General features: G+C 36.6%; 4 protein-coding genes across 5 annotated transcripts; 3 read left to right on the forward strand and 1 right to left on the reverse strand.

The window, feature by feature from the left end:
- Positions 1–3352, forward strand: LOC18030018 (G-type lectin S-receptor-like serine/threonine-protein kinase SD1-1). The gene is made up of 6 exons (XM_006413030.2): positions 1–1487; positions 1583–1719; positions 1799–2009; positions 2146–2383; positions 2482–2632; positions 2887–3352. The coding sequence occupies exons 1-6, from the start codon at positions 71–73 to the stop codon at positions 3184–3186; spliced, it is 2454 nt and encodes an 817-aa protein (XP_006413093.1). The 5' UTR covers positions 1–70; the 3' UTR covers positions 3187–3352.
- On the reverse strand, positions 3309–6186 carry LOC18030019 (G-type lectin S-receptor-like serine/threonine-protein kinase At4g27290). Of its 2 annotated transcripts, XM_006413031.1 has the most exons (6): positions 4911–6186; positions 4691–4828; positions 4450–4607; positions 3933–4381; positions 3696–3846; positions 3309–3617 (listed from the first exon to the last, which is right to left on the reverse strand). In XM_006413031.1, the coding sequence occupies exons 1-6, from the start codon at positions 6184–6186 to the stop codon at positions 3309–3311; spliced, it is 2481 nt and encodes an 826-aa protein (XP_006413094.1). The 2 variants fall into 2 exon arrangements, with proteins under 2 accessions (XP_006413094.1, XP_024005536.1); XM_024149768.1 differs by lacking the exon at positions 4691–4828.
- Positions 6187–8219: 2033 nt separating this feature from the next.
- LOC18030020 (calcium-binding protein PBP1) lies at positions 8220–8889 on the forward strand. The gene has a single exon (XM_006413032.2). It carries the CDS (start codon positions 8332–8334, stop codon positions 8725–8727), a length of 396 nt encoding a protein of 131 aa, XP_006413095.1. The 5' UTR covers positions 8220–8331; the 3' UTR covers positions 8728–8889.
- A 195-nt stretch (positions 8890–9084) lies between these two features.
- LOC18030021 (probable NAD(P)H dehydrogenase (quinone) FQR1-like 1) lies at positions 9085–11203 on the forward strand. The gene is made up of 4 exons (XM_006413033.2): positions 9085–9256; positions 9620–9713; positions 10496–10758; positions 10839–11203. Exons 1-4 carry the CDS (start codon positions 9234–9236, stop codon positions 11074–11076), a joined length of 618 nt encoding a protein of 205 aa, XP_006413096.2. The 5' UTR covers positions 9085–9233; the 3' UTR covers positions 11077–11203.
- The last annotated feature ends 2101 nt before the right edge of the window (positions 11204–13304 follow it).

Consider the following 13304-nt stretch of genomic DNA (forward strand, 5'->3'; position numbering starts at 1 on the left):
CACTTTCTTGGGTAAAGAAGAAAGAGAAGGATTTGCTCTTTCGATCAAAATACTTTTTAAAAAAAGAGAAATGCTTCAGTCAATGGAAAAGATTCCTTCTCTGTTTTGGGTATCTCTGTTCTTGTTATCATCATCTTTCTCTGTTTCTTTGGATTATAGTGTCATCACTCCAAGAGAATCTCTTAAGGATGGAGACACTCTTAGTTCTTCAGATAATGTCTTCCAATTAGGATTTTTCAGTTTTGACCAAGAAGAACAGCCTCAACATCGGTTTCTTGGCTTGTGGTACAAGCAACCATTTGCAGTCGTTTGGGTAGCCAACCGAAACAATCCTCTCTATGGCACTTCTGGATTCTTGAACTTGAGTTCTCGTGGCGATCTTAAGCTATTCGACGGGGAGCACAGAGCGTTGTGGTCATCATCATCATCAAAAGCTTCTAAAACCGCAAAAAATCCCTACTTGAAGATCAATTGTACAGGGAATCTTCTCTTAAGTGATGAAGATGAAGTTTTGTCGTGGCAGAGTTTTGATGATCCCATGAATACAATTCTGGCTGGTATGAAGCTTGGAAAGAATTTCAAGACACAAAAAGAATGGTCTCTAACGTCTTGGAAAACCATGAAAGATCCATCCACAGGTGAATTCACTTTGTCTCTAGATACTCGAGGTTTTCCACAGTTGATCTTGAAGAAGAAAGGAGATCCGAGCTATTCCTATCGGTTAGGGTCTTGGAACGGCTTATCCTTCACCGGAGCTCCAGCTATGGGACGAGAGAACAGCTTGTTCGACTACAAATTCACGTCGAGTGAGCAAGAAGTAAACTACTCGTGGACTCCTCGACGCCAACTTGTCTCAAGATTGGTTTTAAACAACACAGGGAAACTCCAGAGGTTTATCCAGTCGAAGCAACACCAGTGGATCTTAGCAAACACAGCACCCGAAGATGAGTGTGACTACTACTCCATATGTGGAGCTTATGCAGTTTGTGGGATCAATAGCAAAAACACAGCTTCTTGTTCATGTTTACAAGGATTCAAGCCAAAATCAGGTCGACAATGGAATATCTCGAGAGGAGCAGACGGGTGTGTCCATGAGACTCCAACAAATTGCGGAAAGAAAGATATATTTGTGAGGTTTCCAGGTATGAAGTTACCAGATACTTCATGGTCTTGGTATGATTCAAGAAATAAGATGACACTTGAGGATTGTAGGATCAAGTGTTCAAGTAACTGCTCCTGCACGGCTTACGCGAATACTGATATTCGTGAAGGAGGGAAAGGTTGTTTGCTTTGGTTTGGTGACTTAGTTGATATGAGAGAGTATTCAAGCTTTGGACAAGATGTTTATATAAGAATGGGTTTTGCCAAAAAAGAGTTTAAAGGAAGAGAAAAGGTGGGAATGGTCGTTGGATCAGTGATGAGCATCGCAGTTGTTTTGGTTGCAGTGTTTGCCTGCTGCAGGAAGAGAATTTTGAAGAGATATCGTGGTGAGTTTTTTGAATAATCAGTTATATTTTGTAACTATGAGATCTTGCTCTCAAATATTTTTATATTGAAATTTTGGTGGTTGTTATTTTTTCAGGAGAAAATTGGAGAAAAGGGATTGAGGAAGAGGAGTTGGACTTGCCTATTCTTGACATTAAAATGATTTCCATAGCCACTGATGATTTCTCACACGTAAACTTTCTAGGACGAGGAGGGTTTGGACCAGTTTACAAGGTTGTATTCATCACAGTTTGCTTTTATATTCTTGATTAGAGTGTTAAGTTGTGACCAGTTTCTTTGCAAAGCAATGCAGGGTAGGTTGGAGGATGGACAAGAGATCGCGGTGAAGACGCTATCTGCGTGCTCAGGACAAGGCGTGGAAGAATTCAAGAACGAAGTGAAACTAATAGCGAAACTTCAACATCGTAACCTCGTGAGGCTTTTAGGATGTTGCATTCAGTGTGAAGAACGTATGTTAATCTATGAGTATATGCCAAACAAAAGCTTAGACTTCTTTATCTTCGGTATGTTCTTATTACTTTCAAAACTCAGTCTCATCATCTTGTTGTAGCTTTTTAAGATAATCTCATCATCTTTTTGTAGCTTTTTATGGTAATCTCATCATATTGCATAACTTTTAAAATTACTATGTAAATAAAGATGAAAGGAGAAGTAAAGAACTGGATTGGGAGAAGAGAATGAACATTATCAATGGAATTGCTCGAGGGCTTCTTTATCTTCATCAAGATTCGAGACTGAGGATCATACATAGAGATCTCAAGGCTGGAAATGTTTTACTAGACGCTGATATGAACCCTAAGATCTCTGATTTTGGATTAGCTAAATCTTTTGGTGGAGATCAGAGTGAATCAAGCACAAAAAGAGTCGTGGGTACTTAGTAAGGACATTCAATCACCCTCTCCCTCTCTCCATATATAAATTGGCGTATTGATTATAGAAATTATAATGCTCTGCTTTGCCATTAACTACTTGCAGTGGTTATATGCCTCCGGAGTATGCAATTGATGGACATTTCTCGGTGAAATCCGATGTGTTCAGCTTCGGTGTATTAGTACTTGAGATCATAACTGGCAAGACGAATCGCGGGTTTCATCATGCAGATCATGATCTTAACCTTCTTGGACACGTAAGTTATCCACTTTATGCTCCTTTAGATCATTTTTCTTAAATCAAATCTTCATTTTTGGATTGGAAACATTACCTATACAGGGTAAACTTGAACTCTTATACTACAAGAAGTTCATAGAATCTCCATCTCTCAAAATCAGTTAGCTCTAAGTGAATATATAGTAAATTAGGTTTATAAAAAATTCTATGTGGGATTCCTTATTTTGTAAAAGACCGTAATAGTTGTCTCAATTTTTTGCTGGTCTTTATTAGGTTTGGAAGCTGTGGATTGAAGACAGAGAAATAGAAGTCCCTGAGGAAAATTTATTAAAAGAGACATGTAATGTCTCAGAGATTCTAAGATGCATCCATGTGGCTTTGCTTTGTGTACAACAGAAACCAGAAGACAGACCAAACATGGCTTCTGTTGTCTTGATGTTTGGGAGTGATGGTTCTCTCCCACACCCGAAACAGCCCGGTTTTTTCACCAACCGGAACGTTCCAGATGTTTCTTCATCTCTAAGCCTACGTTCGGTAAACGAAGTTTCCATTACAATGTTGCAAGGTCGGTAAAAAAATATAGATTATGTGCAAACTATATATGGTTGGTAATGTAATGTGTCACCAAAGAAGAAATAATCAACATATACAATGTTACATATTAATATAGAATATAGAAAGATCGATTATAAGGTTTATCTGGGCTCTATTACACTCATGGTTTGAAAATTGTTGGAAGGAATCTCAATATTAATCGATACAGTGTCAGAAAACAAGAGATTTCGTTCGTTGTAAAACCCAGGCTCCTTCGGATCAAGAAGCAACGTTTCACTACTCAGCATCAGAACCACTACAGACATGTTTGGTCTGTCTTTGGGATCTTGTTGTACACATAACAGACCTATGTGTATCGCTCTTAACACTTCAGAAATATCCGTGCATGACTCCTTGAAAGCTTCATCGATTAGCTCACATGCCTTATCTTCTCTGTATAGCCTCCAAGCCTGAAGAATTGATTATATGTTATAAAGCTAAGATTACAAGACTTATCTAATTTCCATTACTGCTGCTAATGTACTTACGTGTCCAAGAAGGTTAAGCTTGTGTTCTTGATTGCAAAATCCGCGGTTTCTTCTTCCTGACACTATCTCTAATACTAAAACGCCAAAGCTAAATACATCGGATTTTAATGAGAAATACCCGTCGATTTGATACTCTGGAGACATATATCCACTGCATAACGATAGAGAAAAATGTTTTTTTAAAAAAAAATTGTTAGCTTGCTTTGGATTGAAGTCAAGAAAGATTGATAATCTTACTAAGTTCCAACAACTCTGGTTGTGTTTGCTTCAGTTTCATCTCCTCCCAAAGTTCTAGCCAACCCAAAATCCGAGATTTTCGGGTTCATATCAGAATCAAGCAAAACATTGCTTGCTTTGAGATCGCGATGGATGATTCGAAGCCTTGAATCTTGATGGAGATACATCAGTCCACGAGCAATCCCTTTGATTATTTCCATCCTTTTAGGCCAATCAAGTTCTCTGCGCCGTTCTTTGTCGAAAATGAAAGAATCCAAGCTTGTGTTCCTTTGATACTCGTAGATAAGCATTCTTTCATCTTTCTCCACACAATACCCTAGAATCTTCACAAGATTACGATGCTGCAGCTTTGCAATTAGCTTGATCTCGTTCTTGAATTCTTCTATCCCTTGTCTCGACGTTCTTGATAACCTCTTTACAGCAATTTCTTGTCCACAAGTCAATGTTCCCTGGAAAAATAAATCAAAACGTCTTACCATTGGAATATGACAGTTGGACCAGATGCTGTGGTTATTACCTTATAGACCGGTCCAAAACCACCCTGTCCAAGTTTATTCCCATCAGAGAATCCATCCGTAGCTTCTGAGACCGCGTCAAGATCAAGAAACGGTAATTCAAGATCTTCGTCCTCTTGTTTCCTGCTTGAAACACGGTCTGTATTGCGCTGCGCAATTTCTGAATATATTAAAGGTTTTAATTAACTATTAAGCACAATAGAAAAACAAGATACTTCGTTTCTGAGAGCTTCAATCATTTACCTTTTGTTGCAAGTTTCTTTTTCATCATAATAAACACAGTCAAACCTATGTAGAGGAAAATAAGAAACAGTGCTGTAGAAAATACTACAATCAGCATCATCCTAATCTTCCACTTCACGTCATGAAGATTATACTTTTCTGTAATCGAACCAGAAAAATAAAACAAAAGTTAACAAGATTTATCTCAATAAATCAATGTTTCTTGTTTCACAAAACATACCTATTTCTGAGGAAGCAAGCCTCACATACAGATCTTGTCCATTTGCATTATATTCTCTTATATCAATCAAATCTCCAAACCAAAGAATACATCCTCTTCCTCCATCTCTGATATCAAAATGCGAATAAGCTGAGCAAGAACAGTTTCTCAAGCATACCCTCTTGCATTCATTCAAATCCATGCTCTTATCGTACCACGATGCTCTTGTATCAGGTAACTTCAATTTAGAAATCTTCAAAAAGTCTTCTTTGCCTTTACCACAATTCAATTTCACTCTTCTAACACACCCTTCTGACCAGTCTCCTGCAAAATAAGCCTCTGGGAATTTAGGAACAAACCCTTTTAAACACCTACAGGCCGGAGATTCATTGATGTTGCAGCTTCCGTAAGAGCCACACAACGTGTAGAGATCACAACTATCCATTTGAGCCGATAAATAGAAGTTCCAACTTTGAAGGCTATCGACCCAAGTGTAACGTTGCAAAGCTCCATTTGGATTCAGCTGCATTCTTGTGATCACTGAAGGGTTTTCAAGCTTGTAAGTGTAGTACGCTTCTTCCTCAGTGAACACAAACTCGAATCGATAGATAGGGTTAGGTTTTAGGTGAGGCATACCGGTGAATCTTAGACCGTTCCATGGACCAGCCCTGAAGACATCAACCGAATTTTTCGTCAAGAAAAATTGCGGTACACCGTTTGGATCCATTTTGTTCGTGTAGTTACCAGTTGATGGATCGTCTGGAGATCTCCAAGATGTCAAGAACCGGTTGATTCCGGTTACAAAATCGATACCGTATTTCATTCCTGGAAGAAACGTATCTCCGGGGTAATCTAAACTCTGCCATATATAATCTTGTTCATTCCCTGAGTTTCTCACAACTAAATTACCTGTATCAAGAATCTGAACGATCGGGTTTCTTACGCTGATTTTCTTCAAAGAAAATGATGACCATATGATGGAGTTTCTGCCATTGAAGAGACATAAGCTCCCATTTCCAGAGATTTTTAGGGCTCCTGAGAGATCGTAGAGAGGCGAATCTCTGTTTGCGACCCAAACAACGGTCTGGAGAGAGACTTGTTTGTACCAAATTCCGAGATAACGATTTCTTGACCCTCCTGGAGAGAAAAAACCGAGCTCAAAGCTCCCACCTGTTGACACAATGGTGTCTCCGTCTTTTAGAGTCTGGTTTGATGTAATAATATTGGTTGCTTGTACGACAAGAAAAGTCAAAAGCAGAGAGATGAGAAGCAGAGGAAGCACATTAATGGCTTCCATGGTGGCTTCTGTGAAACCAGAGAGAGAGAGAGAGAGAGTTGGAAACGACGTTGCTATATAAAAAAATGATGCTAATCTGTTATTTTTTTTATTTAAATATTGGAACTAGAAAGGAACTTGGTTAAGGTTGGTTCGATGGAATAGTTGTTTATTATTTGTAAACGAGAAACATGGAAGAGCATTGCAATGAGTAGCTGTGCAATATCGTGTTGTTTATTATTTGCTCCTAATGTCAACCACATCGTGCCCAAGAATTATTTGTGTGTTTATAATATACTTACTATATAGGATAAAGGATGGAATAATTCATGTGAAGATGCAAATGTTATAAACTGTATAGTATATAGCCGTCGGAATTTCAGACAAGCGAACAGCAGGAAATCTGCTCTCTGTTGTTTTAGTCACAAGGATTATGTTCTCATTGCCATCAAAATGCTTTATTTAATATATAATCTATATGTTGAGTGATGTTTAAAAAATTACGAGTGAAGAGAAAATTAGAGTGGAGACTGAGAATTTTCTACCTTTTTAATATATGGTTTTGCAAAGGCTAAGTACACATTTATAGTTGGAGATACATAAATAAAATAATAGAGATGTGTGTCGGTAGAGTTATATGTCGGTAATAGATGATTATCCATTTTCTAACAGCAATTTTATTTTTCATTTGGAGCCTTATTATTTTGCTTCTTTGGAAAAAAAAGATACGACAAAAAAAAAATGGTTAAATGGGTTAAAGTTCATTGAGTATTCAATATGTTGTGAATTTGTAATGGGTTTTCTCGACCCAACCCGAAGTCCTGCACGATCGGTGTTGATGATTTGATTCAGTTTGTGGGCCGGCACACGGTGAAGCTATTGGTGAGCTTCATGTAACCTACTAAGAAAATAAAAATCGAGATGCAAGATGAATTGAGTAGAAATCGATAAAGGCCCGATGTACGTAGAAATCGATCAAATATCAGATGATATATAAATACAAATATACAATTTCAACTATATAAATAACTCAAGAATATTATCAATTTTATGATAGTTATTTTTGGGGGTCACATACGATGAGCCTATACAAAAGTTAGTTTTGTGGAGTTTGTGGGATATACTTAACAAATATTATTTATGAGAGGTTTTAAAAGAGCAGAATGGCAGTAAGAAAGACAAGCCAATAAGCGAAGCGAGGCAAGACCAAAGATATCATTAGCCATGCTCATGCATCATGATTCAATGTTCGTTCTTTGAACCTGAGTCATTCTTTTTAAGCATTATTGCACTGAGATCTCGGTTAAATTAAATATACATGATAATCATGAAATAATGACAATGACTATCGCCTATCGGATAAGCAAGATTTGGTTATGCTTTTTAGTTATTAATTAAAATAGAGACATACAATAGAGAACGGGCAGACCAACTAACAATATGTTTAGTCACAGATTGAATACGTCAGGATTGCTTCCTAAGCGTGAGGTCCTCTGGATTAAAAAGTGAAGTTTAGAGAAGCCGACAAGCATGAAAAGTTCTTGAGAGAGTTTATGATGTGTCTCTTGTTCAAGTTATTTTTTTTGAAATAGTAGAATCAATATAGTCATTATCCTTTGTTTTCTCTGCGAAGTTTTCTTGGGAGACTAATGGCTCTTTTTGACCAACCAATACTTTGTATTTGCAAATCTTCTTGGTCTCCTTATAAGGAAAGGAAAAATAACCAATGTCAATATGTCATGCTTCAATTATTTAACAAACAATTCCTCCTTTACTTTACTCGTTCAATTTCTACATAAAGCAGCGGACGATTTTACCCTCCGTTCATCTCCTTTTCACACACACGCAACTTTCCGTGTCCGGGAAAATAGAGACGACACCTTCGTGAAATTGACGATTTTACCCCTGAACAAGCTTCCGAGAAGAAACCTGACAACAAACAATTTGGGGATTATTCTCGCAATTTCCCGGACACGGACCTGACCTTCCTTCTCCATTATCATCTAGTTGGCCTCCATGGCTCTGTTCCTTCTCGGAAATCCCAAAATCTCCTCCTTTATATATTCACTCTCTATCATACCTCAAAGCAACAACAAAAAAAAACCAAGACTTTTCTAAATCCTCTCGTCAATAAACTTCGAATTTCAACAACTGTAATTCGCCCTAATGGCGTCTCCAAATTCACCAGCCAGACCGACCCAACAAAACCCAGAACCCAATTTCCACGATTTCCTTCCGGCGATGGCCGGGAAGCTAGGCGGCGAGGATCTGATCGGAGAGCTCTGCAACGGGTTCGAGCTGCTGATGGATCGAGAGAAAGGTGTCATTACTTTCGAGAGCCTCCGTCGGAACGCGGCGGCGGTTCTGGGTCTCGGAGATTTGACGGAAGAAGACGTCCGGTGTATGATTAACGAAGGCGATTTCGACTGCGACGGCGCGTTGAATCAGATGGAGTTTTGCGTGCTGATGTTTAGGCTTAGCCCCGACTTGATGGAGGCGTCGCGGTGTCTCGTCTCGGAGGCGATCGAGGAGGAGTTCGGCGATTGCACGCGCCGACATTGACACCGGAGAGATAGGAATTCTCCGGATGATTTCGTGGGTTTCTCTGTTTCTTTGATTTTAGTTCGACTGATTCATTTGTTACATTTTTTCACATTTTTATTGAGTTTACTATTCATAAAATTCATGGAATTATACGTATATTATAACTGAAAATTTTCAAAAGAGTCTTGTGCAATGTGCATCCAAAATTCTCACAAAACATTATATACGAATCACAAAACTTTATGGTCTATACCAATTTACAAAAATTATACATATGAGCGGAGTAGTCAAGTAAATTTCACAATTAAAGAGTTTCCTGGAATAACAATTAAAATAAAGGGATTGAAACATAATTTGATCAATTTTAAGGGGCTGCCTTGAAATTCTCCAAAGAGAGAAAACGATCCAGAGACCATAAAGTTTAAGACTTTGTTGTACTTTGGAGCTCGATTTTCGGAAACAAGAAAATCAGAAAAGCTTTCAGAGATAGAGAGATTCTCGAGAAGGAGGAGGGCATTTCTTCAATGGCGACCAAAGTTTATATCGTGTATGTAAAGACCATTTTTTTTTCTCTTTTGCGTATCAAATGTGCGATCATCAATAATCGATCGGTCAAAGTTCTCGGCTTTTTTCTTTTTTTCTTCCAAGTGACTCGTTTTGATTAATGGCTGTTCTACCAAACGTAAATGGTATGATTTTTTCATTGTGAATATTCTCCGACGAGCTGTTGACTTGTCTTTGCCTTCGCGACTGTAATTTGACAGCTTTCATTGTTGCGGGTTTAAATGTTAAGTTGCAATTAGAATCGATCGATGATCTGGTGTTGCATTGCCTTACTTTTGAAACTCTGCTATCTATGATGTGGATTGATGCAGCTTAGTGGTCGTTGACAATCTGGTCAGTGTAACAGGTACTACTCCATGTACGGACATGTGGAAAAATTAGCACAAGAGATAAGGAAAGGAGCTGCTTCTGTTGAAGGAGTTGAAGCCAAACTGTGGCAGGTCAGTGCGTTTTCCTGCTTTATGAGCTCCCTTCATTCTTTTCGTGACCAAAATCTTAGATTCTAGGTTACAGTAGACAGCTTCATGGGCAAGAACTAAATAGAAATCTTCGTAAATGTAGAGGAGTTGAGGCTAGAAACTACTAGTTATCTGGTATCTGAAAGAAAGGGGGGATGCATTTCTTGATTTTAATTTCCTGTAATATCTTTTAGCTGCTAGCATTCTTAGGCTATTTGATATTTTTTGAGTGATTTAACACTATTGACTGATGATGGCTACTTACTTCGATATGCCTGTTTTTGGGAATCCACGAGCTACATATTAATTCTAACTTGTATTATCTCTTTGGCATGTCCTAATGTCTTCTCTGCTTTTTGAACAAAGTGTGCTTCACTGAGTTTTTATCATCAAAAACTTAAGTTTGCTTGACACTTTATTCGCTGAAAGAAAGAAGAAGACAGTCTGAATTTTGATTTACTTATACATTTGTAGCTGCCAACATTCTCGTTTTCTCCTTTGTCTCTGCCAGCATTCATTTGTAAATCTTTCAACTTTCGATGTAGAACAACTACACATGCTAACATGACTACTTGTTATCATCCCAGCGGCATATTTTTTCATTAGCTCTGCTTTTAGTGTCTCTAGTTTGCTCCCAAAAGGCTAAGTTCCTTGATTCTGTATCTATTTTCTCATCATAAGTAATATTTGAATATATATATATATATACCTGTAGAGAATCATTGGGAACACTGAAGCATCAAACTGGCGTTTGTTCTTGACAGGTACCCGAGACGCTCCAAGAAGATGTGCTCTCTAAAATGAGTGCACCACCAAAAAGTGATGCTCCTATTATCACCCCAAACGAGCTCGCTGAGGCTGATGGGTTTGTCTTTGGCTTCCCAACAAGGTTTGGTATGATGGCTGCTCAGTTCAAGGCATTCTTGGATGCAACAGGCGGACTTTGGAGGACTCAGCAACTCGCCGGTAAACCAGCAGGAATCTTCTACAGCACAGGGTCTCAAGGTGGTGGTCAAGAAACCACCGCGTAAGTTACTTTTCATAATCCAAACAACACTCATCAAAGAGACAGACTTGCTTAAAAAAAAAAACGGGTTTTCTGTGTAGATTGACTGCCATTACTCAGCTGGTTCATCACGGGATGATATTTGTCCCGATCGGGTACACATTTGGAGCTGGTATGTTTGAGATGGAGAAGGTGAAAGGTGGAAGCCCGTATGGGGCGGGAACATTCGCCGGAGACGGGTCGAGACAGCCAACGGAGTTGGAGTTGGAGCAAGCATTCCATCAAGGGAAGTACATCGCTGTCATAAGTAAGAAGCTCAAGGGACCTTCTGCTGCTTAGAGTTCTCTCAAAGGATGAATTCTATTATATTCTTGATTCTTTGTTAGCAAGTTTTTACACTTTGGCATTTTGCGATTTTCTCGTTTTGGACATGATCTAAAACTGAAATGAGTTACTTCGGATCACGGCAATAAAAATAAAACCATTGGTTTAGTTCCTCTGTATATTTTTTATGTACACTGTATAATTAATGGATTTTTTTTCACGAAATGTTTCTAATTTGATCAGATTATGTGATAGAAAAATCAGAGGTGAAAAGTGGTTTTTATCCTTTTTATATACTTCCTCTAGTCAGAATTATTTGATGTTTAAGATTTTTGCACACAGATTAAGGATACATTTAATTTTTATTTTTTTCTATACTAAAAATATTATTTATAATTCATTTAAATATCATTCAACCAATAAAAAACAATCTGCAGAATATAAAAGGTCAAAACAATAAAAATTTATTAAATTTTACATTAAAAAGTGAAAACATCAAATAATTTTGAACAAAAAAAACTTTTAAAACATTAAATAATTCTGAACACAAAAAATATATAGTAACGAGAAATCATGAAATAAATTGTTGTAAATTTAATCAAATTCTGTTCTGCGTCATTTTTTTAATTATCCAAAATTGAAATCAACTAAATATTTTTTAAATTAATTTGAAATTCCAAGGAAAATTTTTTTTTATAATAATACGATAAATCTCATTAAATATGTATATATTTCTGTGAATCCTACGCTTCCAAATTATTGTTCTTATTGGTTTTTAACATTTTATTAATTAAAAGCAAAATTTTACTATACTCTTTAAAGGCCCAATAGTTTAAAGAAAAAAGACGACCCCAATAAATCCATAGCATAGTAGAAAGATCCAAAACTAGATTAAATCGGACCTGCTTCTAATATATAACAGCAACATCTGATTCGATTATGGGATCTCTTGGATACAAGTTACGACTTCAATGTCTATTGACTTCTTTGATGAAGCAAAGACATTTAAAAAAAATTCAGATTTGTTCCAAGGTTATCTTGTTAATACTTGACGAAAGTATATATCTACTAAACTTAACTCTTAGTTGTTCGGAAAAATGTGATATATTTGGTTTTGGCGTTTTGCTTACGTAAGGTTTCAGATTTTATATAACTAAGATAAATCAGAATATCTAACAAAAAAGTAACTAATCTATATACTATAAATGGTCTAAATTAAAACAACTGATCGTAAATATTAAAATAACTTCTTCTGGATTAGTCATATGTATATATATATAGATATGAGATGGGAGAAAGCAAGGGGACAAAACTTGTCTTATAACTTAAAATAGTCGAACCTGGGGGATCAAATTGGTTTATTCGATTTGAAGTACGACTTAGATGATATCATTTGGTCTAATAAATCAAGACATATAAAACAAAATAATTGAAACTTAAAGAGGGGTTACTAATTGGTCTCTTACTAATTTGGTCAAATATTATAACATATCCAAATAATCCATGAAAGTAATGCCAAATAAAAAGGGAATAAATAAATCCAAAATAAACTAACCCTGAATTTAATAATACTAAATCTCACATAATAATTCCATTGCTGTATGAAAGAGTGACAACACTATGTTGGGTATAAGTTGTTGCATGTGCAAGACCCGGAAATTAAGTATTATTCCTTTTGATGATGATGCTTTTATCTAGTAAATATTTTTAATGTCAAAGAGACTTTCTGTTATGAAAAAAGAGAGATCTTCTTTTTGTCTTCGGTTATGGTTTCATTTATTCTTGAGAGTTTCTAATTAGCCGTTTTTAATCGATAAGATGCTCTATAGTCTATATATTCAAAATAAAAATGTTGTAAATTAGGTTTCAAACCCTAAAGTTTTCAACCAGCATACTTAAAAAGTAGTGGGTGGCAATCATGCATGGTTTGAAAGGACTGACAAAATTAATTAAACACAAAAAACAGACACATATTACAGTAACAAATAAATACACATATGCTCAAATATGGTTTCTGACTTCGACCTAACAAGATAAATATACTGAAATAAGTCCTGTGAATCTTAAATTGACATATCAATTGTTAGGACAAAACGAAAAGTCGAAATGATGGTATCCTAAAGCAATCGAACTATTGATTCAAGGAAATTCCATGTGGGTCACATAATAGAAAGAATTGAGTAGTTAAATAATAGTATCACAAAAGCATAGCAATTAGTAATTACTACCATTCCACTGGTTAA

Source organism: Eutrema salsugineum, unplaced genomic scaffold (genome assembly GCF_000478725.1).
Source record: "Eutrema salsugineum unplaced genomic scaffold, Eutsalg1_0 scaffold_1, whole genome shotgun sequence".
Lineage (NCBI taxonomy): Eukaryota > Viridiplantae > Streptophyta > Magnoliopsida > Brassicales > Brassicaceae > Eutrema > Eutrema salsugineum.

Excerpts from the sequence above, each read along its gene's own strand:
- LOC18030018 (XM_006413030.2), top strand. The coding sequence starts at position 71 with ATGCTTCAGTCAATGGAAAAGATTCCTTCTCTGTTTTGGGTATCTCTG. Across the intron at positions 2,384-2,481 it reads AAAAGAGTCGTGGGTACTTA|TGGTTATATGCCTCCGGAGT; the intron begins GTAAGGACATTC and ends AACTACTTGCAG. Across the intron at positions 2,633-2,886 it reads ATCTTAACCTTCTTGGACAC|GTTTGGAAGCTGTGGATTGA; the intron begins GTAAGTTATCCA and ends GGTCTTTATTAG.
- LOC18030021 (XM_006413033.2), top strand. The coding sequence starts at position 9,234 with ATGGCGACCAAAGTTTATATCGT. Across the intron at positions 9,257-9,619 it reads GCGACCAAAGTTTATATCGT|GTACTACTCCATGTACGGAC; the intron begins GTATGTAAAGAC and ends TCAGTGTAACAG. Across the intron at positions 9,714-10,495 it reads TTGAAGCCAAACTGTGGCAG|GTACCCGAGACGCTCCAAGA; the intron begins GTCAGTGCGTTT and ends TGTTCTTGACAG.
- LOC18030019 (XM_006413031.1), bottom strand. The coding sequence starts at position 6,186 with ATGGAAGCCATTAATGTGCTTCCTCTGCTTCTCATCTCTCTGCTTTTG. Across the intron at positions 4,829-4,910 it reads GCTTGCTTCCTCAGAAATAG|AAAAGTATAATCTTCATGAC; the intron begins GTATGTTTTGTG and ends GTTCGATTACAG. Across the intron at positions 3,847-3,932 it reads ACCAGAGTTGTTGGAACTTA|TGGATATATGTCTCCAGAGT; the intron begins GTAAGATTATCA and ends ATCGTTATGCAG.
- LOC18030020 (XM_006413032.2), top strand. The coding sequence starts at position 8,332 with ATGGCGTCTCCAAATTCACCAGCCAGACCGACCCAACAAAACCCAGAA.